General features: G+C 46.4%; 1 protein-coding gene across 1 annotated transcript in view; it reads left to right on the forward strand.

Annotated features, from left to right (window-relative positions):
* The window catches only part of LOC142801744 (patched domain-containing protein 3-like), a 132,485-nt gene extending 116,210 nt beyond the window's left edge, over nucleotides 1–16,275 (forward strand). Inside the window, exons 2-5 of the mRNA XM_075887556.1 lie at nucleotides 6,248–6,580; nucleotides 7,173–7,378; nucleotides 10,203–10,540; nucleotides 12,657–16,275. Of these exons, the coding sequence (XP_075743671.1) occupies nucleotides 6,248–6,580; nucleotides 7,173–7,378; nucleotides 10,203–10,540; nucleotides 12,657–13,806 (2,027 nt within the window). The 3' untranslated portion in view covers nucleotides 13,807–16,275. The remainder of the gene's footprint in view (nucleotides 1–6,247; nucleotides 6,581–7,172; nucleotides 7,379–10,202; nucleotides 10,541–12,656) is intronic.
* The last annotated feature ends 9,529 nt before the right edge of the window (nucleotides 16,276–25,804 follow it).

Consider the following 25,804-nt stretch of genomic DNA (forward strand, 5'->3'; position numbering starts at 1 on the left):
AAATGTACGCCAGTTAAGGCGCGCTTTTTAGTCTGCGCAATCGCATTCTAATCCTCCCGCATCGACAAGGCCTTTGTGGTCTGTTATTCATCCATTAAATGGAATTATTCGATTAAAAGTGCGCATGGTGTTTTTTCTCTCTCTCTCTTTTCTTTCTTCTTTTCCTTTGCTTCGCACTTTACCGCTGGCGGCCAACTTGCGCGCTGGTAGCGATTCTATACGTTGTTCGGCCGTGAAAGCACTTGCTAGCGTGCGACTAAGTTGTTAAGTGAGCAGCTGCACGACGCCGTTCTTGTGATTTACGTACATGCGTATACACGCCTCACTAACCGCTCACGTAAATACGCGTATACTGAGGTTGACTCTTGTGGCCTTAAGATCAGAAAAAAAAAGTGGATATGAACGGGCGTTTTTACCTTCGAATGCGACGATGTGTAGCCACGCTCGGCATATGTGCAAGGCTAAGGGACGAGTACGCAATCGCTAAGGATTCAGGACAGCAGTAAAATGCGACTTGTTATGCGTCGTCCGCGCTTGTGGTCTTGCGTGACATGCACCGAAGCGATCGGTGTGAACAAATGCCCTTTTCCACGCGTGTGCCGCTGGACAAGTGCGCCTGACGGGAAGGCCGTCCGCCAGCGCATGCATGGTCGTGTCGGATTGTCAATTGCTATCACGTTTTCTCGCGTGCGTGCGGCGGCCTTCCCAAGTTTTGATTTTCACAAACGCATTGAGCGTGTGATAATTTTCGACGTTTTCCGTGCCAAAAGCCCGACTATGAGGTGCGCCGTGGCGGAAGCTTTAGGGTGGATTCGGTTGATTTAACGCGCGCGGATATGACATGGTATACACTAGCCGTGGCACAATGTATGCCTGCATTGAAATGCGAATTTGGTAGTATAGATCGAACCCGTGGCTTCCTGATGAGCAGCACAGGTTGAAAAGCGTTGCCTGACTTCTTACACCGAAGATGTATGTGACTCGTTTATCGGATTTCTCCGTCTTATTGAAGTAAGGTGCCAGAGCCTTCGTAGTTTGACATTAGCCAACTTATACTACCTCTGAAAAAAAAGTCTCTTTTAAGCAGTGCATTACTGCGTAAAAGTGAAGCCCACATTAAAAACGTTTTCTAAGCTTCGTTTTTTCCTATATCGAATTTCTCACATTGTTTCCGGCAGTAAAACCTACTCGCACTTTGAGTCGGAGTATATGCGGTTTCGTAGGCAAACTTTGCGTGAAAAAGTCGCTTAAAATGGACATCATCATAGATGTGTCACGGTGGACTCTGTCCACTGAGTAGAACGTCGACGGGCCCCGTCACAGGTTGGTCAGTGATAGCTACGCTAAACAACTTCGGTCATCTACGATCGCAGCATGACTCGTGGTTTTCATGTATACCATCCCTGTAAGTGTGTGAGTGTTAAGAGTAATTCACATAAATCTAATTTAATTTATGTGATCGTGACTTGTTTACGACTCTGAATGGGCCTGACTGATGGAGGAGGGAAAGCGAGGAGGCCAACCGGACGCGTGCTTTCGGTTTGCTAATCCATGTTGGGGGATATGAATTAGCAATGAAATGAAATAAAAAAAAACGTAAACAAGTGGCTAGCGTGCAAAAGATCACGAATCATATGCCAAAAAAAGGAAATAGATGCAGGACCTCAGGTAGATGGCACTGAATCATCACGATGCCGTTTAAGAAAAGTGCAACATTTATATCAAGTGGTACTGCTATACAGTTCACTGATTGTTGCTGCGCCTAACGGATGACGTTTCTTAGAATGCGACACTAATTGGAACGTACGCCGTACGGTCTACTGTTTTTTGTCGTGAGTCGCAATTGTCGGTGGCAGCGTTGTCACACGCGGAAAACCCGGCACTGGAACCAGTTGATAAATAGGGCCGTCAGAGGTGTCTCGGTTACATGCTCATCCTGACTGCCTCGTTTTCCGCTAATTGGTGCTCTCTGAATCGTGGGCCTGTGGGCAATCTGTGGTCGCATGCAGCCATCTGATCTTTTATAGTGGCCACTTGTACTTTCACTTCGACATGTTGCATTGCCGCCTGAATGCGTGACTTCAGGTTCCAGCGCCAGAAAGAGAATCATTAGTAGCGATGTGAACTGCGCATAGATGCGCCCTCCCGACACAATGAAAACAAATAAACAAGGAAAACAAGAAACGATTGATTGATTGATTGATTGATTGATTGGTATGTGAAGTTGAACGTCCAGAAACCACCATATGATTATGAGAGACGCCGTAGTGGAGGGCTCCGAAAATTTTGACCACCTGCGGTTCTTTAACGTGTACCCAAATCTGAGCACACGGGCCTACAGAATTTTCGCCTCCATCGAAAATGCAGCCGCCGCAGCCGGGTTTAAATCCCGCGACAGCGATCCTGGTCAGCAGCTGAGTACCTTAGCCACTATAAGACCACCGTGCAAAGCACGAAAAAAAAGAAGTAAAAGTAGTAGCTCAGACAAGCAGACGGCAAGCTTCGTTTGCCCTTTTTCCCGTTAGGAGAACTCTTGTTTGCCCCGAGAAGTTGGAGTCGCGCCGCTTGGCTGGGTGCTTGAATGAAGTCACGGCAAGGATGCTTCGACGCGTGCTGCGGCGCGCCAACACGACATGCGCTCGCATCGTACGCTGTTCGGCTGTTTGCGATCGCTTTTCGCTTGACTCAAGTTTCAGATGAATGACTAAAACAGCATCAATAATGCTCCTACTAAAACAACAAGAAGCTTTTGTTCATTAAAATCACCAATGGTTACCGCGCTCCACCGTGCACACTTTGATCAGGTTTGTGTTGTTGCACTCCGAAACTTGATGATCGGTTCGATTCTGGACCGCGGCAGCTGCATCTCAACGGGAGTGAACAAGAACATGTTTCTGCTTGGACAGAGTTATTCCACAGCGTGTCCTATTTCAAGTAGTGGTTTTTACACATAAAATGCCAGCATATTTACATTAATAGGATGGTTTCTTCACGACCGGTTCTTTTCAGAGGTATGATGTTTTCACTTCTGAAACGGTTATTAGTATCGGACAAATGAGCTTATCTTGCCGCGTTTTTTTTTCTTTCTTAAGTCGCAAGATCTACGCACCGGTGCAAAAACACGTGTGATATCAAGGCTGTAAAGGTATATATCTCCAAAGCGCTTGGCGCAAGAATGCCACCACAGCTGTTCTATTTGTTTATGACATGTACTCACTCACTAGTCGTGTATAGTTTGGCGCTTTCGTCGCAGTAATTTTGAGGCTTCACCTCACACAAAAAAAACTAAACGAAAACGAGTCGAGGTTAGTTACGCAAACTTCATGCACATTCGTCGCAACGTCGCTGTTACACTCGTAGTACCGGTTTCAGAGCCCACTCGTAAATTTTACTTGCATTTGATTACACAAACTTCATTATTTTGTGTGTGGATATGACGTGTGAGACCCCACACTGACGGATCGAGGCAAAGACCGTTTAATTATTACGTGGGCCACGTCACTGAGACCGCCAGCGAAATCATTCACAAAGCTCATTTTGACTTTCAGTCGTTTGCAAAGCAAACGATTGTCATGAATAGTTCACCCACGTGAATTGAACATTACTGTTTGGGACGTGGCGTTTGATTGGACCAGCAGTTTATGTAAATCCGTGTGCACGGGCACATAATCCCTGGTTACTAGATGTTCTGAATTATTATTCATGGAATGCAAGTACACTGACATTTCAGCATTTTCCTGAACGTTTCATGAGTGACGTTAGTTTAGTTCAATATTTTGGACACACTTAAAGATTTTTAATGGTAGATTCATCTAGCATCTCTTTTACCAAAAATCAAAACTTTGTGGAATAATCTGCTTGAAAACTGTGTTGTATTTAGTGAATTTGAAAATATTTAATTTTATTTTTGAGTATTCGTGACACGTGTTCTAACCCCAGAGTACGCCAAGTTGTAATGAAGATAGAGTCATCAGGGTAAAGCATTTTAGTACCGATTTCTCGGCGTAAGCAGTCACAACGAATTCCTTGCTGTAATGTACCACCATTTTCACAGTGAATCTCCCGTTCAGACGGGGGCTTTCCCATCAGAATATCACAACTTCCTCCAGCCCACCTAACGTTCGCAGCAGTGTAAACAGATGACTTCTACCTTAATATATTTGCATTGCAACAATGCACAGTTATCACCATTGTACCACGTAAGAGCGGGCTCACGGCGGGCTCAGAAAAGTGCGACTGTCGGCCGTGGAGCCAGCGAGTCCTTGCCATGACGTCAGTTCGCCCCGACTGCCACGCCGCCAGTGTTCGTTCTCGAGGCTAGTATTTATGATTTTTTTTTTACGTAGCACCGGGCAGCATTATCTTCCCCGCGTCATTCGCAACGTTTTCTCGCGTCTCTAGTCAAAGTGCGAAACAAGTGCCCTCGTCGTCCCCCACACTTAGAAGTGTGGCAGCTTGGGCTAGTTGGTATGGCATGACGATAGTTATTGCGCGAGAACAAAACGACGACACACAGACAAGAAGGCTCGTGTCTTTCGTGTCCTTCTTGTCTGTGTGTCGTCGTTTTGTTCTCGCGCAATAACTATCGTCATCCCACACTTAGAGCCCGCTATACGAAGATCGCACAAGTGTTTCGCCGTCGAGATACAGAACCAGCGAGCGCGTGGTGATGTCTGTGCACCGACGTTGCATTTATCGTGGGCATCCACGCGTCCTGATTGGCCCAGCTTTCCTTTTTACGGGGCCTCTCGTATGTTCATTCTTATTCCTCGAATCGTACTTTCTGAATTCGCATGCATCTTTTCGCGTTCGTTGGAGTGTCGCGTGCGGAAGGCGAGACACAAAGCCGAGTGGCTGCTGTCAGGCGTTTTTCCTCGTGCTCTGCATGGTTAGTATACATGAAAGAAAAGCCGGACGTATACGCACTGTATTGTTTACACATGAAAAGGCGCGCATCTCCTTTGCTCGTACGACTCGAAGCACCGTCCTTGGAAATCTCTTACATCATCGATTCCACACGCTGTTGGCCCGCATAGCCGCGTTGTTTTGCTTCTTTGGGAGCACTTTCCGCTGCGGCGATTGTTCGATTCTGCTCTTTTCCTGCTTTGGTGGGCAGCAGCGCTGCGTTGCCAGCGCTCATGTGCTGTCTTGTTTTTCCGCACTGGACATATCGAGAAAACAAGAAATGAATGAGCGGTTTCAAACAATACAGAGTATACCACGTGTGCTTCCTCTAAAGAAAATACAGGTGCCTTGAAGAGGAAAACACTATACTAGCACCGCCGCGTTGTTATTGCCAATGGGAGTAGTTGTATTGAGGACTTCACCACCGGGCAATGGTATCAGCGAGAAGGCCGTTCTTACAATCTGAGAACATTAATAAAAAAATATTACCTGGGGTTTTGCGTCCCAAAACAAACATATGATTACAAGAGACACCGCAGTCGAAGCCTCTAGATATTTTGACCATCTGGTGCTCTATAACGTGCACTAACATGGCACAATACACGAGCCTCTGCCGTATCGCCTCAACCGAAATGTCAGTCCCGCGGCCGGGGTCAAACCAGCGACCTTTGCATCAGCAGCCGAGCACCTTCCACTGATGTACCATGGAGGACGCATTCTTCGATCCTTGACTCGTGAGAGTCGCATGTGTCGTACTCCCTTTAGAGACAACGATGCCAAGGAAAATATAGGGGATGTTATGAGAAGTAATCTTGATGTGAATGTAAATAAATAGGAAAAGTGGATGAAAATAAAAGTTACCGTCGGCAGAGACCGAACCTGCGACGTTCGAATAGCGCGTCCGATTGTCTACCAGCTGAGCTACGGCGACGGTCAACCATCCATACAAAGTGTAAGGTATACATATGCATTTAAACGTGGGAGCATCAGAGCACCGCCACTAGCTACTACGGCGAGTGTGGAGCACTCTTTTCTTGCCTGTTGGCACGTGGCACCCCCACCCTCCTCTTCCGATTTGCTAGAGTTGAAGCGCAGCGTTGATTTGAGCGGTGTTCCTGAATAGGCGCTCGTGTGAAATACCCAGTGCTTCTCAGTCTCCAAGCTCTGTCATTGTGGTTCGTCGGCTTTCGTCTTTCGACGTGTACGAACCACGCAGCACTTAGCGCTTCGCCAACTGGCCTGTAAGTCCGTGTGAAACTCCGAAGCGTTTGACTCCATTCTACGTAGTTTTACATTGCACAAACACGCACAAAGCCTTATCGTTTTCACTTGTTCCGCGCAGGTATCGGAATGGACGACACGTTCGTGCTGCTGGCCGCCTGGCGGCGCACCAACCCCCGAAAGAGCGTGGTGGAGCGCATGGGCGAGACGTACCGCGAGGCGGCCGTCTCCATCACCATCACCTCGCTGACAAACTTCATCTCGTTCTGCATCGGCGCCATCACGCCGTTCCCGTCGGTGCGCATCTTCTGCATCTACACTGCGGTGGCCGTGCTGTTCACCTACGTCTACCAGATCACCTTCTTCGGAGGATGCATGGCGCTGTCCGGATACGCGGAGCGCCGCAACCTGCACGGCCTGCTTTGCTTCCCCACCATGCCTAAGTCGCAAGCCAGTGAGTGACCACATGCGAACTGCATCTCAATCTGTGAAGTTAATCATGGAATATTTTACAGCGTAACGGGTGTAGATACGAACAGAGAAGGGACACAGCGCTGTGACCCTTCTCCGTGCGTATCTAACCCGTTGCGCTGTAAAATATTCCACGATGAACATCCACCAACTTGTCCAACTCGCGATTCTGTGAAGGCTTTGAGGTTTGCCGAGCACCAGAGTACTGAAGTAGTGGCCTAAGCAAAAGTAAAAGGGACGCTAGAGTGGCGCATTAAAGTGCACCCAAATTCATAAATTATTTTATAACACTGTTGTCGTTAACATGGCAACAACAAAAACCATTAAATATACATAAGAGAGAAAATCAAATGTTATACTTTTGCGATTTCTCACTGACGTGGTTAATGCTACTGTGTCAGTGTGATGTCATCAATGTCAATTTATTTTTATTTTACGGTTCGTGTTGCAAGAACACGAGGGCGCCTGCCTTTTTCAGCAGTTCTGTGTCCCGTGTACCACCTCAACTTCCTGCGTAACGACGCGTGACCCCAATTCAGCATCAGCAACATCCTCTTGTGTTACCGCGTTCGCAGGTGGGCGCTCGTGGTTGTTCCGGGCTCTTTGCACTGGCGGCCTCAACCCGAATGACCCGGACAACCCGCTGGACAACCGGGAGCACATCATGATGACCTTCTTCCGCGACACCTGGGGCGGACTGCTCAGCCTGTTTCCCATCAAGATACTGGTCATCCTCGTTTTCCTGGTGTATCTCGCCATTGGACTCTGGGGTTGCACGCAAGTGAGTTCACTTGCTAGAATGTCTACAGACGCAATAGTACCCGTCCCTGAGTTAGGTATTGTAGTTGATGAAACATCCTCCTTGCGAGCGCTTTCAGTGTTCAAGATTGGTGACTATAGTAGGTCGTGAGTCGACTTACTTGGACTGACTCAGATCAAGCCATGGGTCTTTAGTCTAGAGAGTCCGGGTGGGTAAAAGTTTGGTGAGTAAGTCCGAGCGAGTTTAAAGCGCGAGGTACATTTCTTGAGAGAGTCTGCGTGGGTTCCACTTTTTTTTTACCAGTGTCAGTAACAGGAAAGAAGAAAACAAACAAGCCAATGAAAAAAAAAGAAATTATACTTTACTTTTTGGGAGCTTCCATTTCTTAGGCGTTCATTATTGTTTAAGTAGGCTACTACACCCATAAAATAACAACAAAAGTAAACTAAGTAATTTAACACCGAATGCATAAAAAAGCGAAGGAACTGATCAGTAATAATAAAGCGCATATACTATATGCACATCTGAAAACAGAGGTGGATAGGTTTGTATACGTCGCTTTGTCACTACATAGATATTCAACACCAGCGATAGTTGCCGTAATGAAATAGCAACTCAAATATTTTTTTTAAACTTTTGTAACCTTCGTTCACACTACGAGCAGAATACACTCAAATCATGCCAATATGTAAGCGTGTAATCACATGCGTGGAAAGGCCTAGTGACAGTGCTGTCGAATCACATATTAAACACTAACGTCTGGAAGCAACAACAACAAAAAAACAACAACGTGCGGTGATGTATGCAGTTCATGTGCAGATATATTCAAAATTCGCATACAGCCCTACCACATCCTGCCCGATCGAGGTCCACGATATATGTCGGGCTACTTTCGTTTGCCTTACACCTGTTCACAGTTCGCTGCTATATCTCGTTGAGAGTACAATCATCATGATACTTCTATTTTTTTTAGCTTCCTACGTGTTTCTTTTTCTTGTTTTTTATATTTTGTGTAACAACTTCTTTGTTCGTACGCTGAAGAACTTAGAGAAACGGAGAAGCCGAGGTGATATAAGCCTGAGCATTTCTACAGAAAACTAGTTGAAATAGTACGGGCATATGATTTAGTTAGTGTCTAAGGCTTTATTTCATCGAAATGCCTGCTGTGAATGGGCAGGCTAGAGATGCTAGAAATGTGGATGTGCATCACGCGTTTGTTGTCACGGACCCACCACAGTGGTTGTGGATCTCCACTGTTCACCCGAAGGTCGTCGGACCGAATCCCGGTCTCGGCGGCCACATTTCTGATAAAGGCGAAAATGCTTGTGGCTCGTAGACGTTAAAGAACCCCTGGTGGTCGAAAGTTAATTGATTGATTGATTGATTTGTGGGCTTTAACGTCCCAAAACCACCATACGATTATGAGAGACGCCGTAGTGGAGGGCTCCGGAAATTTCCACCACCTTGGGTTCTTTAACGTGCACCCAAATCTGAGCACACGGGCCTACAACATTTCCACCTCCATTGGAAATGCAGCCGCCGCAGCCGGGATTTGAACCCGCGATCTGCGGGTCAGTGGCCGAGTACCTTAGCCACTAGACCACCGCGGCGGGGCTGGTGATCGAAAGTTTCGGAGCTCTCCACTACGGCGTCTCCCAAAATAATATCGCGGTTCTTGTTTAGGTGTTAAACGCCAACAATTATTATTGTTATTGTTTGTCTCTAAGACCTTTTCTCTTTGGCTAGCTTTTAAAAAGAGCGCCAAATATTTCTATCTACTAAATGCACTAATTAGTGGTTACGCACAAGCTATGAAGCGACGCTGAACTGAGTGCGCAAGTGCGAATTGACATAGGCTGCCCGTTACGCACTAGAATATTAGTAGTTAAAGCGGTGAAGATGATATAAATAATAGACAAGAAAATAAACATACGTGACAGTGTAGCGTGACTTTTCAAAATTTGTGCGTTTGTAAAAAGAAAAACATAGCTCGGACAGTAAATAAAACGGAACACTCTGTGTTCTGGGCTACTCATGCGTCTGAAATAGTGGCGGAGCAAAAGACTTGCTTCGTTAATACATTGTCTGGTCACCAATCATATCGAGGTTTAATAAGGAGTCTCGGCCATCACAACGAAAGTCCTTTGGCCTGCATGTTAGCGCAGACAGCCGCGTAGCCAAACAGTGTGTACGCTTTAGGCTTTACTATCGTTTTCAATCTTCCGCTGACGGTCTAGTATTGATGAAATAATATTACTGACATCGATTTTCTTGTTACGTGACTTCTCTGTCAGTCTATGCATGCCCGAGCCTTCTGGCTCTAGACATGTAACTACGGCACTGTCGATGCAGTGAATGATTTGTCGCCCGTGGGGGTGTATTAATGAGAGTGCACCTTTCTAAACTTGAGCACTATTAGCACATTCTTAGAAACATCAATTGGAAAATAAATGAAGAGGCGCCGCTATCGACCTCATATGCATTCTATAATGACCACTTAAAATGGCATGTCATTCTTCATTAAAAAAAAAACCATGCCGTTGACATAGTCTGTTTCATTGTAAGCGGTCTAGTTCATGCTCAAGAGATCGCTATAAGATATGTGACACGTTTGACGTGAGTGAACGGTGAGAATAATGCAATTCAAGCAGCTAGATCTTGTTTGGCGTCACTTGCAACCACTTGACTAAAAAGAACAAAAACCATAGAGAGAACAAGTTACGTCTTGATTGAAATGTATTGATAAGGCAGAGGGAATTCGACACAGACTTTCATTGCGTACGACCGTGGAGCACATTCTCTTGGCTCCCGTCTTAAACATCGTTATCTTTCTCCCGAACGGCAGGTCAAAGAAGGGCTGGAGCGCTACAAGCTGGCCATGGATACTTCGTACGCCCGCGATTTCTTCAACATGGACGACAAGTACTTCAGGCGATTCCCGCTGCGGATACACGTGGTGATGAACAAGACTCTTGACTACTGGGATCCCGAAGTGTACGACAAATTAGAGGAGATCGTCGGGAACTTCGAGAACAGCAGCTTCGTGCAGAACTCGGACCTGACCGAGTGCTGGTTCCGCGAGTACCGTCGCCAGACGCTGGATGGTCCTTTCAAGGGTTACTTCGGCCAGTTCGACCTCACCGATCCCCACGACTACATACAAGGGCTTAGGTTCATGCTAAGGTGAGCGATTTGTCGACACCACTACAATGCACACGCGAATGCACCGCCCAGTTGACACTTGACGTTTGCCAGTGCTTTCTATAGTGCCTAACACACAACAAAGTGGACGAAGAGAGGCCCCTGTACTGTGCTATCTCAGCGCACGTTAACAAACATGAGATGATCGACATTGCAGGGGTCATTTCAGACGGCGTGTGCCGTAGTCATGGTGTGGTTTCGGGACGCGAAACACCAGAACTTGTCATTATTAACAAAACGTACTGAAGAATGCCTGCAGTCGCAGCTCAATTCGTAGAGCATTGTACACTTATTTGAGGGAGAGGAAGAGAGAGAAAGCTCTTCAATGAAGTACAGAAAATTCAGTCGGCGTATATAAAGGCGCCTACATGCTTCTTTGCAGAGGGTTACGCGATTGGGCACATAAAAGTAGCATAAGAGGAAGGCACATATTACTTCATTTCAATTTTGTCGTAATTACTTCACTACAGTTAAAAATAGCAAATAATGATGTTATACGCTCTTCTCGGCTTAATGTTTCAGTAGATTCAATAATTCGTGTCTAATAAATGAATAATCCTTTTGAACAATTGCTCTTACTGAGTAAAATTTAAAAAAAAGAGCTAGGAAGATGTTTAACAGTAAAAAAACAGCATTTTTTGTGCTTGCGATTTTGCGATAGTTGCAAGCATGCTTTTGTCATGTTGCTGGTAAAATGTTGCAGTGGTAGAAGTGAATAAAGAAATTTAGTGCGAAGCTACATGTTATCTTGTGGTCACTCATGGCCTGACGAAAACTAAATCAAATTGGGTTGCGAAATTCGTGGAAGTGCCCGTTATTTCTGAAGGGGTGTGTGAATCTACGTTAGCTGCAATAGTGCACTTTGTAATGAATCGAAATTGTAGTATAGAAGCAAGTACCGCAAACGTGAAAGATATGTCTTCAGTACACTGACCTCTTCTTATATGCAAATTACGCATAAATTTGTTAGTTTCTTACTTTTGCAATCTGATGTCAGCACAGGAAAGTTAAAATGTTGAGACAGTTAGGAAAGTCACACTTTCGCCAAAAGGGCGAAGCAATGTATGCGATAGCAACATATTCGAATGTTTTATGAAGCAAGGCTAGGATTTTAGGAGCAATAATAATCAAAGTAAACATACGCTGCTATACGTAACCAAGTTTTCTGCGGCGCGGTCATAGCGACAAATTACATACGAAGTGAGGTTGGCAGTCAATTCATTTAGATCTGATGACACGTAACTCTACAAAACACTGGTGTAAGAGAACACGGCCGCTCCAGGTACACTTCTGGCACCGTTTTTTTCGTGTACCGATCGCAGCCCGTAGAAACTCCCGCCTGCTGTGAAGACGCAGGCCGCGCGCTGATCGTTGCCGCGATAGCGCGGCAACCATAGGCACCCCCCCTCCCTCCCCCTTGTTCGCTCACTAGATAAGCGCGCGAGCAGATGACCCCGGCCAGAAAGCTGATGTTCGGTTTACAGAAAGAGGAGGCTAGCGCATCCTTCCTCGTATATATATACATACATATACATATACGCGAATGACGGCGGCAGCGGCGGCAAAAGCCAGCCGAGATTGTATATATAATTGCTCTCGCAATACTAAATAAAAGTTTATCCAATCCAATCCAATCTCGCAATACTATTTTTTCTCGCACATATAAAGTATGCTGATTACAATTGTGCAGTTGCCAATGTGCTTTAAGAAAATAAAGAACATTCCTAAATTTTTACCTTACCAATGTATACCTACAAAAGCCTTGCGGCGAGCCTCATAAAATGCCTAGATAGTTCAGTTGGAAAATTCAAAATTTTAGCCAGATGATACTATAGGAATCAATCTGAACCAACTGCCGAGCGATTCTCTTACAATATTACGTAGAGTGTAGAGCGATCTCGGTATGGACGACGTGCTCGACTTTAATATTAAACTCTGATGTTTATGTAAATTGTCCATTGAAAAAAAATGCACCATTAAACTGAGCATGCTTGACCAATCGTTAGCCTCATATTTGTATTGCTTAATACAATGAACCTCTGACAGAACGCCAAGTAATTTTATCATTTCAACTCTTCTATTTTCATGTGTTGCGCAGATTCGAGCCGTTTTCGACATTCAAGAAGGACATCAAGTTCAACGACAACTACACATCCATCGTAGCCTCCCGCTGCATCATCCAGACGACCAACATTTCAGACGCCAACATGGAGAAAGACATGGTGCTCGACCTGAGGCGCATCGCCGACAGCTACCCGGATCACCACATCACCGTGTTCCACACGCTGTTCGTCTTCTTCGACCAGTTCATCCTGGTGCGCGAGACATCCATTCAGTCCATCGGCGTTGCTGCCGCCGTCATGATGATCATCGCCCTGATCTTTATCCCGAGCGTTTCGTGTGCTCTGTGGGTGGCCTTCTCCATCTGCTCCATCGAGATCGGCGTCATCGGCTACATGACCTTGTGGAACGTGAACCTCGACTCCATCTCCATGATCAATCTCATAATGTGCATCGGGTTCTCTGTGGACTACTCGGCTCACATATCGTACGCGTATCTATCGTCGGACGGTCCAACGCCCAACGAGAAAATGAAGTGTGCCCTCCACTCCCTGGGAATGCCCATATTTCAGGGTAGCGTGTCCACCATTCTCGGCATCATCATCTTGGCGTTCGCGCCATCCTACATCTTCCTGACCTTCTTCAAGACTGTGTTTCTCGTCATCCTCTTTGGTGCGCTGCACGGAATCCTGCTCCTACCGGTACTGCTGTCCATGTCGCACTCACTCTGTAAGAAACAAAAGAAGGCCATCGTGACGCACCCGTTCTTCGTACCGCCACACCCGTCATCGAACGGCTGCAAGACGCCGCCGGTGATCGTCACTTCGGGTGACTCGTACGGGTCTCTGAGCATGCCGTCTTCCAACAGCAAGGACGTCAAGCGCAAGCTGAGTGGTGAGCTAAACCAAGAAAAGGAGATGCCCAGCAGCGAAAGCAGCAAGAACCTGCTCACCAACATCGTCAACTATTCGACCTTCCAGGATAGCAGAAGCGGTGGCGACCAGGTGAACCCGGGTTTCCAGCCGGATGAAGACGAAGAGCACGACACTGTGCCCGGCAGGATAGCGCCGCCCTACAACTGGCCCGTGAAGGTGCCGCCGGCCGATCGGTGCCTGCACAGGAGACACAGCTCGAACGATATGAAGTCCGCACCGCGGCTCTCTAAACAGTACAGCGTACCGTCCTGATCGGCCGACTGCTGTTAACTCGTCTCCCAAGCCTCCTACCCAGCCTCCAGCGCCTCACCCGCCCCAGCACTGGGCCGACGAACGGCGACGAAAGATGGGAAGTCTAGTCCTGTGCACTGTGCGATACGGGCTGCTTGTGTTGTACATAAACCAAAGTGCATTTTGTTGTTTTTTACTTGTCATTTTCGCCCTCGGACGAATAGGGTGTGTGTACGGTGACGATGACGACGACTTGTATGGTACAGATGGAACCGCTTTGACAAATCATCTTTGCACGTTCTTCAGAAGCAAAAGTGAGCTTCGCAGATGTATATCAAATATTGTATTGGATATTGAACACACCTCCAGATAAAAAGAAGTTCTCATGAGACATGCTCAAGAATTGTACAGACGCTGTGTTGTTATACCTGCAACACGCATTTTAAGCCTGCTTAGACAAGGTATTCCGAGTGCCCGGTTTTTTGAGCACGATGATGAATGGGAAATGTTTGCTTCAAATTTGTGTTTCAATAATGTCTGTAAAAAACACTCCGCAATAAGTGCCTCACGTATTTTTAGTCTTATTTAGTGCTTTGTTTTGAGACGATCCTTTCGCAACCTGCGCGTTTAGCGAATGTATGTTACGTTTTTTTATGCTACCATGTGTTTGTGAGAGCAGTGTAAATTTAATTGTGAACATATAAGGGACCGTGAAGTTAATATTGTGTATTGTGTCAACAAATTCTTTTTTTTCGCTATGTTCACATATTGTGAGAAGCTTGCGATTTCATGACTGATGAAGCCTATTGGTTGCGTCCATGCTTGTTCTGCGCACAGGCTGACACAACAGGTCTTGCCAACTGTTTAACAGTCGTGGCAAAATACTTCAATAGCACAGCAGAACACAGAAGAAAACACCGTGTCACACAGCTTGTATATTTGCAACATTATTTGTCTTGTAGAAATGCCCCAGTGCATCATGAAATTGAGGCAAGGTGTAAGGTACCTACCTGTAGTTTGGTGCAAAAAACTTAGTTACTTGGTTATACACACTGCCTTTGGCTGTCCATTTATGAATCTGACCTTGAAAAACTAGGCGTCTTTGGAATTAAACAGCGAAACCTTGCCTTTTGCCTCTCGACGAACGTGTGCGGAAAGCCCCCCAAAAAGGGGCAATGAAAAATCAGTGTCGTCTTCTCAACTCCAATGTCTTAGATGTACTCATTTGCGTCGGCCTTTCGGTCAGCAGCCGACAATTTAAGACTTTTTTATAGAGTATTAGGGAACTTACAAGACAGCCACCATTCCGAGAGTCGTGGCCTGCAGACATGTGAACTGTGTCTTAATGCTCCTGTCGATTAGTCTACCCCAGACGTGCTGCATCTTTCTTGACAAAAGTATGATAGTGTACGTGTTTGGGGAACTGTTTTTGAAAGCCACAAACATCTCAAGCAAGTATTTGTGCTTTGAACAGTGCATTTTTATGCATAGCTGATTGTTGTACAGTGCAAATACTGATCAGAAAGCTTTTGAACTATTCTAAACCGAATAGTATGGGGCTGAAAACTGCTGGGCGTGTGAACGAAGGAAAAGAGTGCACAAAATAAATGCGCCTGGCCTGCAGTGGAGCTTGCGTCCCTAACGTTTGGGTAATTGATTGATTGATATGTGGGGTTTAACGTCCCAAAAACACCATATGATTATGAAAGATGCCTGAGTAGAGGGCTCCGGAAATTTTGACTACCTGGGATTGTTTAACTTGAGCCTAAATCTGAGCCCACGGGCCTACAGCATTTTAGCTTCCATCGTAAAATGCAGCCACCGCCACTGGGATTCAATCCCGCAACCTGCGGGTCAGCAGCCGAGTACCTTAGCCACTAGACCACCACGGCCGGGCAACATTCGGGTACCGTGACCTGAAACTCTCTATCAGGAATCTCTTGAACCCGTATCTCTTGAACACATGCCTTTACAGAATCATTGCCGATTTGCTTGAACGATAGGCCGAAAGCGTATTCCTAAAAAAAAAACTCACGTAAACATTCACACACTTTTTAGGCTGCTAGGCCACAACAACAACACGATTAACACTTCGAGTTCAGGCTTGTTGCGCTATTGAAGAAGCACTTGTGTGATGACAAAAAAAATGCAGGTGCAGCACAAGTATTAGACAGCCGTAGGGATGCATAAAAAGAAAAGAAGAACACAAACACTGCGGTTGTCCCTACATTTGCAATAGATTATTCGGTCATAAAACAGAAACAATGTTTTCAGCTGTTCCGGCATTACCACAGAGGGCGCAGTGACCAGGCATTCCTGGTTGGCCTAGCACGTGCTGTTTCTTTGTCTTGTTTTTATGATGCCGTATCAGTTTTTTTGTTTTATTGGTATTGAGTGTATGATAGTGCATCAGGATGCGATAGTATTCAACTGTTGTACATACAATAAGTGCGAATAACGAATAAAGTTCACGTTGTTTTGAAAAAAAAACACTTGTCTCAGCCTCGAAGACGCTTAACGCTCCTCGGAACCCACTTGACTGGAGCTAGTGTTTATAGCAACTTATAGGCCCGAAGGAAACAGACGCAAACCCCACGGTCTGCTGTTTCATGGTTACTAAAAATAACAAAGAAAATGGTAGGCGGAGCGGGAGGGGGCACACAGAAATAAGCGTCCCCTCACGTAATTGTTTACATCTTGTGAACCCGACTATCAGTTCTTCATCCCACTAAACAAAGAAGTAGCCAAAAGGCCCACACTTCAGTCAATGCCTTGTTGTCTCTGGACTCCATTTGTGCCATGAATCGGCGAGCGTGTGCAGCATCGAAGATGCAACAACGTCGGTGTGTGTATTCGTGCTTTGGCGATTACCAACGGCGTCGGCCGATACGCTAACTTAACATATTAAGCTTAGAGTTCGTCCATTCTTCGGGTGGTAATAGACTTCTAGAAAGTAGCGAGATGGTCGTGAAAAAAAAAATTACTTTGTGAGATAGATTGGCGAGAACGCTCTGAGCCAATCATCGCATGTTTGAAGAAAAATATAGATAATACGCATGGAAGAAAGACATGGAGGTTAACCATATGGCTGAGCCCAGTAGGCTAACCTGCAATGGGGAAGGAGTTAAGGGAATAAAAGTTAGAGAGAGAAGGAGAGAAAAGTCACGGCTGTCATCGACGTGATGATGGTTCAGCGCTCACCATCACAGACGGTGAGTTCGTCCCGTGGCTTTAATTGGAGCAGCGCACAAGCAGCACGATTGCAAACCAAGTAGTAGTGCTATAGGCCTAATCATCATTGTGTACTGTGGCACATTCTGTCACGCAGATTAGAAGGCAATGCATGGTAACTGTCAAGGATAAAATATTATCAATTCGACAGAGGGAACAAGGATACAATGGACTCTCCTATCTTTCGCTCCATGAAGCTGGTCGATTAGTGAAGCTGTGTGATGTGTCTATTAAACGTTTGCTCGCACGTCGCACACAGCCGCCCTTTTCATGACGAGCTTTGAGTGTCCATTTTAATGGGCTTATAGTCAGCAAAAAGTGAATTGCTGCCGGAGTGCATTCATGCCAATATTATTAACGAATACAAGAATAATTCTGGCAGTGAAAAACAGAACCGGCGCATCGACAGTGATATGAAACCACGAGTATCATCAGAAGTTCGTCAATGAATCTTACATGGTGAGTTGTCTCACAACACTCTTAGATAGAAACAGAAGATATAATGAAAGGCAATCGTACCCAGCAGTTGGCAGTACCGGCCACGCAGTTTTGCTCTATGCCCTTAGAGTTTTCATGAAGCAGTTAAAATGTAACTGTGGCTTGAACCAAGCTGGCACGTTGTGCAAGACCGAGTGTTCGATTTTGCAAAAGTTAAAGGTCAATAAACCGTCTCCGACTTTTTTTTAACACGCTCAAACTAACTCGCCAATTCGTACAATAGACCGCGGTGATCACATTTTCTGCATGTTATAGGAGCATCTGTGCTGCACGCCGCGCCTTCCTCTATTTCGAAAAACGATTCCTGCGCCTGACCAATCCCCTCGAACTCGCAGTGATGCAAGCATGGCCATGGACAACGTGACGAACCACTGAGCTCGCCTAGTGGTCCTTTGCCCTATATGAAACGATGTCTTGGCACTGCAATGATGCAATTTCGGCCGCGCAATCCGTATAGTCATTTTCTTGTACTGGCCTCTGCTCTGTAGAGCCTGAGACCACCGGGAGAAGCGGTGCCGTTGTCAGGTAAGAAGGAGACGCAGCACTGAGGCGCTTTGCTTCAGATTCTCGCGTAACTCATCAACACATCATCATCCGTACGTCTGTCCCGGCACTTCCTCCTCCCGAGGGTCATGTGAGAGAGAACAGTTGTTTTGGGCAGACGGCCTCACCCTGGCAAGGGGGCCACCGCTCGGCGCCAAACAGACGCAGCCTGCCTCCCGGCCACTCTTACACCGTGCTCCCGGCGTACAAGCCAGGCAGACCCAACAAAGGGACTAACCTTCTGCGCGGTAACTTCGGTAACAACACACAAAGCGGACTTACCTTGGCGCGAGTTCACAAAGGCGAGAGGATAGACCCCCCACAATGCACTGCGCCAGGCGATCTCACAAAGCTCTCGGAAGCTGCGCGCTCCTTGGTTCGTGAGTAATTTCGTCATCAAACATGGCTGCGCCCATGACGATGCTGCAGTCCTTCTAGCCACTATAGCTGCAAGGTTCGTGACTTCGTGCGTCGGGCCCGGGCACATCCGATGCAGACGCAGCGGCCGAATTCGAGAACAAAGTTGACCTTCACACGCGTACTGACAAACCGCCTACGATGAACGGGAAAACGGCGCTATCAAGTAGTTGGTGCCACCAAGATGCCACAGAAACGTTGTGTGCACGCCTGTGTCGACGCTGCCGTAAGTCCTGTCGCTCCGTTTGCCACGATCGCCGAAAGCATCGAAGTCGGCGCAGATATGCAGTGAAAAAAGGAAGATGGTGGTGTAAAGAGTGCATGTGCGGACTATATAACAATAGTCGTAACTCGGTAAGCCTTTGTTGCAGCTCAAAGAGCCGGTGTCGGAGCACTTGAGTGCATACGTCGCGCACGTCACTCGATCGGGTCAGCTTGCACTCACTCTGGCTTATCTTAGGCTACTCGTAGTGAAAGCAACCGCTACTGATTATGATAGCGATGCGAAATGAGAAGCACGAATATCTGTAGCAGCGCCTCAACAGACTTGGCAATGAATATTTTTGTAGTGTCACTCTATGAACACGCGACGCAGTTCCGTTCCCATAAGGAGCGAACTAGAAGAGAACTAGAATACTAGAAGAGAAGGACGCGGGTGACAGCGTATTCTCTCTAAGCAAAATACACTTCGAAATCTGCTCTATGTTGTGCATATAAAGGGCCCGCCACCAGCTGGTGTGTGTGTGTGTGTGTGTGTGTGTGTGTGTGTGTGTGTGTGTGTGTGTGTGTGTGTGTGTGTGTGTGTGTGTGTGTGTGTGTGTGCGAATGCAATAGTGTTATAACCAAACCGAACGCCTAAATGAACCTAATTGTCTTCTGAGAGTTTTCAAATAGTAAGGAAACCCTTTTAATAATAATCCTAGAAATCCACAATAGTTTATTTGAAATAAGTATTCACGAAGTGTCACCAAATAACACTACAATTATGAAAACTGTGATAAGCTTGTATACAGCAGTGATCAGAGCCTTCGAAATACTTTTTAACTGTGTGTCGAAATACCAAGGAAACTACATTATTCAAGTTGAAACTCTGTTGCCAGCTTTTAAGTAAAACTGCGACATAAAATCTAAACAATTCTGAACCGAACACCATGCATTCAGCTAAAGATTAATTGCAACAGGCAAAATTATCACAACATATACCCCGGCACAGAGAGCATGAAAAAATGAAGTGTTGAAATCTGTAACTGTAAAAACAATTTACGCTAACAAAAGGCTTGCATGTGTTTTTATTCGAGAAGCTGAATGCAGCCATAGTCCCTAACTTCAATAATGAAAACAGGAAATGACTAATGCGATGCAGCTCCACCATAGTACAAACAGAGTAAAAATGCTGCATGCAGCAAAAATGCTTTGTATGGTAGTGGTTGTAGCATCAATATTGTTGCCAATACTTGGGCTGCATTATTGTTGTAATTCAGAGATTACAAGAACAAAATAAACATTCAGCTGATCGCATGTTTTTCTGCTTCATGGTTGTCTCACAGGAGCCAATTATTTTTTAAATATTTGGTGTTTTGCATATGCACCATTCAATTTGACTAGCAAATGCTATTTGCTTCGTTATTCAAATATTCGCATGCCTCTAGTAACGTTGTCGCCACCAATGACCCACCATATTTTTGCGTGAATGTGATTGTGCATCTGTAACCATCATGAATGTTTTTTTTCAGTTTTTTGTACTGCATCACAATGCTCATTGAACACAACCTTGCACATGCCTCAAGGTGCGCAAATGAAAATAAAACAAAAACAAAATGTACCTGGCTACAAGTGATGCCCGCTCGTGACACGAAATGGGAGTAAAAACATAGGTGTGTTTGGTGAAAATTGATCTGAATCTTGTCCTCTATTCGCAAGGAAAGATCAGTTTATAGCGCATCTTTTTTTGCTCTAAGCTTACATCAATAAACTAAGCATGAGCCTGTTTATAGGCACTTATTTGTTTGTTATTCCACTATTTGTGCAATAATGATAAAAACACAAGGTGAGACAGCACAAATAACTATGCCGAGATAGAAATGAAATTAGCACAGAAAATTACAAAAAAAGTAACTTTTACTATTCAGCACATACCAGACAGAAAATGCAGTGAGTGCCAATACACTGAGACAATTCTTGCTTAAATTACTAGTGGCGACCCGGCTGAATTATAATTTTTAGTATCAATAAAATCTATTTTCTTAGAAGCTTTGCAAGTATTCATTTTCTGGCTCAAGTTGAGTCAAATGGCTACATACACTCGGTGCTTTGTCGCAAAAAAATAATAAATACAAAATCTCACATGAGCATAGAAATGTTTTTTGAAAAAAAAAGAAAATGCAATATGTTGATTGTTTTTGCCAGAGAATTCTGGATATGAGACGATTAAATAGGGCTGTCACAAAATGCGCTGAAAATGAAAAAAAAATACTACGGGCCTCGCTTGCTGGATTTCGTCCCTATACCGGTTGTGCCCTCGTGATCGACGACAGCGCAGCTCTGGCCGACTGGGCTGCCCTACGCTATCTCCTGACGCCGACAAGAGGTCTCGTCGAGTGGTGTCCCATCCTCGGACTCCTGCGACCAGGTCCATCTTTCCTATCTTCTATTTACTTCCGTCGCTCGCTGTCCCTGCGCCTTGCTTTCTCCTTCCTATCTCTATATATACCTTGGAACCCTATTCTTTTAATCCCCTTTTATCCCCATTCCTTGTGAGCTACTGTTGAGGTGTCGCACTCTGATGCAGACAGTTACGGGACTCACTTTTCTTTTCCTTTAAGAACCACATAAGAAGATGAAGAACTCGCTACCCCGGCAAGGCGGGATACCGCCGTGCGTATATAGGGCACGCTGCGGTCATGGCCCGTCTCCTGACCGCTAAGGCCCAGCGACACTCAACAGAGAGGCTACTTTTTGGCATCGTGAATTCGGTACACGAAGCGGACGTACCCCGACACATGACAATGGGGCTGCCCTTCGGCGCGATAACTTCAGTCACCACACACAAAGTGCACGCTGTCGCACGGCTGGGAAGCCTGCGACGTCCCCTCAGGATAGATGGGCTGCCAAGGCCTTTTGCGGTCATGGCCCGTCTCCTTCCCACCCGGGTGCAGTGAGACGCAGTCCGTTCCTTGAGGACTACGAGACTACAGTTCGGTGCAGAAGATAATGTGCTGCACACAAACTACACGTACGGTATTTCCAGAACGAAAGCCTCCAAGCTAGAGAGGCGTCTCACTACATTTCCGCTAGGAGAAGGGTGCTCTTCGCACCGCGCTTCCTCTCCGTACCACTGAGCGGTGGGAGGCTGCTATGTGCAGCTCGGCGCCCGAGGTCCAGGACCAGATCTTGTATTGGGCCAAGAGAGTAGCGGAGACCTACGCTGGGTAGGCTCCTCTGACACTCCACCACCGCACCTTTCCCTCTTAGGATGAATAAAGTTTGTCTCCTCCTCCTCTCCGTACCACTATGACACGTGCTCACGTGGGGTAAGCCCTGCTCTATCGTTGGCTGCGAACTGATGACGTATCGCTGACGTCGTCGCACGTTGCCAAAGTGGGCGGAGTCATGACGACAGGATACGCCTTTCCCTCCCTGTGGCGGAGAAGGGTGGCACGGCCACGCGGAAATTTGTAACCAACTGAAACGGTTGTTATGACCCCTGTAGTTTCCCTATTATAGCAGGTATCCGCAAAATTCTTGCGGCAGCATGTTTACATAGCAAGAGTGCTCATATTTTCTTTCATAACAATTTTGGACCTCAGAATTTTTTACTGGCCTTTAAAGGAACACATTGTGGGTGTGCATCCAAAGCTGGGCCGTGGTTGGCTCCACAAGCTTGCGCAAATTAACAATTCAGTTTAGCACATATAGCCTTACGAAGCACAGTGCAAGCGGATTCCCCGTTTTGTGGGAAGCAACACAACATTCTTACAGCCGCATGCAGCCGGTAATTTTCTGTTATGATTGCGGCCAAATGGGAGAGTCACATGCACGGGCATGCCTCAGTGATAGATTAACTATAGGTAAAATTTCTCACGAGGAAAAGTTTCTCTTAGCAACGATCTAAATATTTATCACGAAAGTTTTGTTCGGTTGTCACACGTGCACATTCGATCGCCATCGAGCCACGCATGGGTGGAAGTTATGAATGATTAGCTCAGTTCTGCAGCTTTTACAAGGATGCAAATCGTGATAAATATGCGATTTCGATTGGGTTCGATTACCGTAGCAAATGCACTGCGCTGGCTCGCAGTGCTATTGATCAGATTTGGGGGTTATATTTGGTGGATTGAAATTTGCCTTGATTAAACTTTGGGGGCAGGGCAGGCAGACATGTTCAACTGTTATTTTGTGTGCTATATGTCATAGGAAACAAAATTGAGGTGGGGGGCACGGGTTTGGTGTGCCACCCCCTGGTAACGCCACTGGCGGTCAGAAACCAATGTCGTCGTGTAGACACATGGGGATGGACACCAGGGAGGGAAACAGAGCGCAGGTGGCTCAGACTTCGGTAAAAGTTACCTTAGTGAGAGAAGTAGCTGTAGCAAAGACTGACTAGTCACTAAATAAACCAGACTAGGGTTAAATTACCAGAAATAAAGCGGAACTGCACTCCCGGGCGTTATTTTGGCTCGCTGACAATCAAGATGATGGCGAACATTCTTCAATCTAATAACGGCAACTTCCCCGACATGTGCGCTCCAACATCCTATCTTCAAATATACATAATCGGAATATTTACACATTCGTTTCTCCTTGTGAACGAGGCTCCCGGGCGATAAATAAAACGCTCTGCATTTATTGGAACATTCGTGTGTGGGGCTCATTTTAATCACGTGGGCTTTAATTAACAACCACAACAACATAGAAAGTGTGAGGTGACAGTGGCACTGCCAGCGGCCTTGACAGTCGCATCGCGTAAGTAGCGCACTTGGGTGGGCCGCCGATAACATTTACTGCAAGTTTCCGGATTTCGTAGCCTGTAGAAGCCCGCACACATGAAGTGGGAGCAAAACAACGCTGTTGAAAAGCGAAAACACCGCGAAGCCGCAGTTGAAAACAACGCATTCAACGGCCAGCTTTATTTCGCCAGAGCGAGGCGAGATCATGTGACCCAATGTCACAAAACGAGCGCTCAAATAGGGCGCGCCGCCAAATTCTCGTGACGAAGCGCCGGAAAGACGCTTCGAGGTCAACGATAAAAAAAAGAAAACAAGCATCCAAAGACTCCCCGGGTGCGCGTCCCTCTCCCCTCGGAAGCGTAGGTTCACCGACGAACCTCCTCACATCGTGGCCGAGCAAGCCCTGGAAATTCCCCGATGGAAAGGCGCATGGTGATGCCGGGTTGCGTCATCCGTCGCGGACGGCCGTCGAACCCTCTTGCGCTTTCCCCCAGCCTTCGCTGCACATCGCGCCGACGAAATGATGAGAATTTTCTGGAATCTCGCGCGGAAGGTATTTAACCGAGCAGCAGAGATGGGAGATCAGGAGAAGAATGAAGTTAGTGCCAGCGTGCGTGGGGTTATTCCGCCGCGTCTGTCGGTGAAGGTTTTGTCCGTAGTGACAAAGCAGGAGAAGAAGAAAGTATGCGCCAGAGTGCGTAGGGTGTTCCGCCTTGTGGGCGAAGCTTTTTGTCTTCCGTGACAAAGGAGGAGAAGAAGAGGATTTCCACCTGAGGGGTGAAGACTCGAGCTACAGGCAAGAGTGTGTGTCTACCGCTATCGAATGAAGACGCGTGGCAATAGCTGCGTGTGTGAAGCCGACGTGTTTCCGGCGAAGAAGTTTGGAGCCTGGAGAGCGGGCAATTGAAGACGCTAGGTTTCCTGGAAGAGAAACTTCGAAGGCAGCCGAACGACAACAAAGCTGGACTTTGAGTGAGTGATTCTCGGAAGAGTATCATCCAGACTTTTGTTCCAAGAACTTTAAACTAAATAAGTTTTCTAACTCTTTAGTGTTTAAGTGTCTTGGTTGTTCGATGCATGCGACTGCATTGTAGTACGTATTGTTGTCTGTGTCCGTTGTTTCGAGTGTGGCTGATTGTACTGTGTAGTACGTTGTTTAATTGGTGACATATTGTATTCAACTATTGTGGAGTGTGCATACTTGTGTATCGTTTCGATCTGCCATAATTGAGAATATAATTTTGTTTTGTTTATCAACTCTCGGCTCTGACTTGTTCTTTGGGCCACAGCCGGCGTCTGCTGGCGCGCCAAATAGGACCACTTCTAAATTGTCCATGCTTTCGTGGTGCGGTTCGGGGGGCCGATACTTTGGCTCTTGAAATTAGCCCGGCGATCGCCTCCCTAAATAACGGGACCTGTGATAATTAATCTGGCGTCCGCTACAAGGATCTTTTGGTGCATAGTGTGTCCAAAGTAGTGAGAAAGAACCTCGAGTTGTTGATAGTGGTATCGGAACGATTTTGTGTGTTGCTCAGTGTTCTCGTTAACGAGTGCAGGAGAGTGTTCCGATATACTGATTTAGGCAGACATTTTTTGCACGCGGCAAGGTTTTATTTGTGAGACACAATGGATCTCGAAAAGTTAGTCACTCTTGGTGAGAAGATGGGTCTTTCTGGCGCCGAACTACGGAAGTGGGTCACCCAGAAGGAAAAAGAAGAAAAAGAGATGGCCAAAGAAGAAAAGGCAGCTGAGCGGGAAAAAGAAAGGTTGGCGGTCGAAAGAGCCAAAACGGAAAAAGAAGCTGAGTTGCAGAGAGAGAGAGAGGTTGGGAGCTGAGAGAGCCAGGGAAGAAAAAGCAGCGGAGTTTGAGAGAGAGAGGTTGGCAGCTGAGAGAGCGAAAGAAGAAAGAGAGCAGCAATTGAAGTTAGAGCTGGAGAGAGAATAGTTGGCAGCTGAAAGGACGAGAGAAAAAAAAGAAGCAAAGGAGCGACAGCTGAAAGAAGAAAGAGAGGTAAAAGAGCGACAGCTGAAGGAAGAAAGAGAGCAACAATTGAAATTGGAGTTGGAGAGAGAAAGACTGGCAGCTGAGAGGACGAAAGAAGAAAGAGAAGCGGAGTTGGCTGAAAGGGAAGGGCAGTGGCAGCATGAGATGGAACTCGAGCGGCTCCATCTGCAACAGCGAAGTGAAACTCCGGTCGAAGCTAGAGTTAAAAGCAACGAACGGGAGGACCATGGCTTTCGCTTGAACCCAAGCAAGCTGCTCGTAGCGTTTGATGAAAGGAAGGACGACCTTGACGCGTACCTTCACCGATTTGAGACGATTGCAAGGAGCCAGAACTGGCCGGAACATCAACGGGCAACTGCTTTGAGTACCTGCTTGAGTG

Source organism: Rhipicephalus microplus, chromosome 1 (genome assembly GCF_043290135.1).
Source record: "Rhipicephalus microplus isolate Deutch F79 chromosome 1, USDA_Rmic, whole genome shotgun sequence".
In the NCBI taxonomy this organism is placed as follows: domain Eukaryota; kingdom Metazoa; phylum Arthropoda; class Arachnida; order Ixodida; family Ixodidae; genus Rhipicephalus; species Rhipicephalus microplus.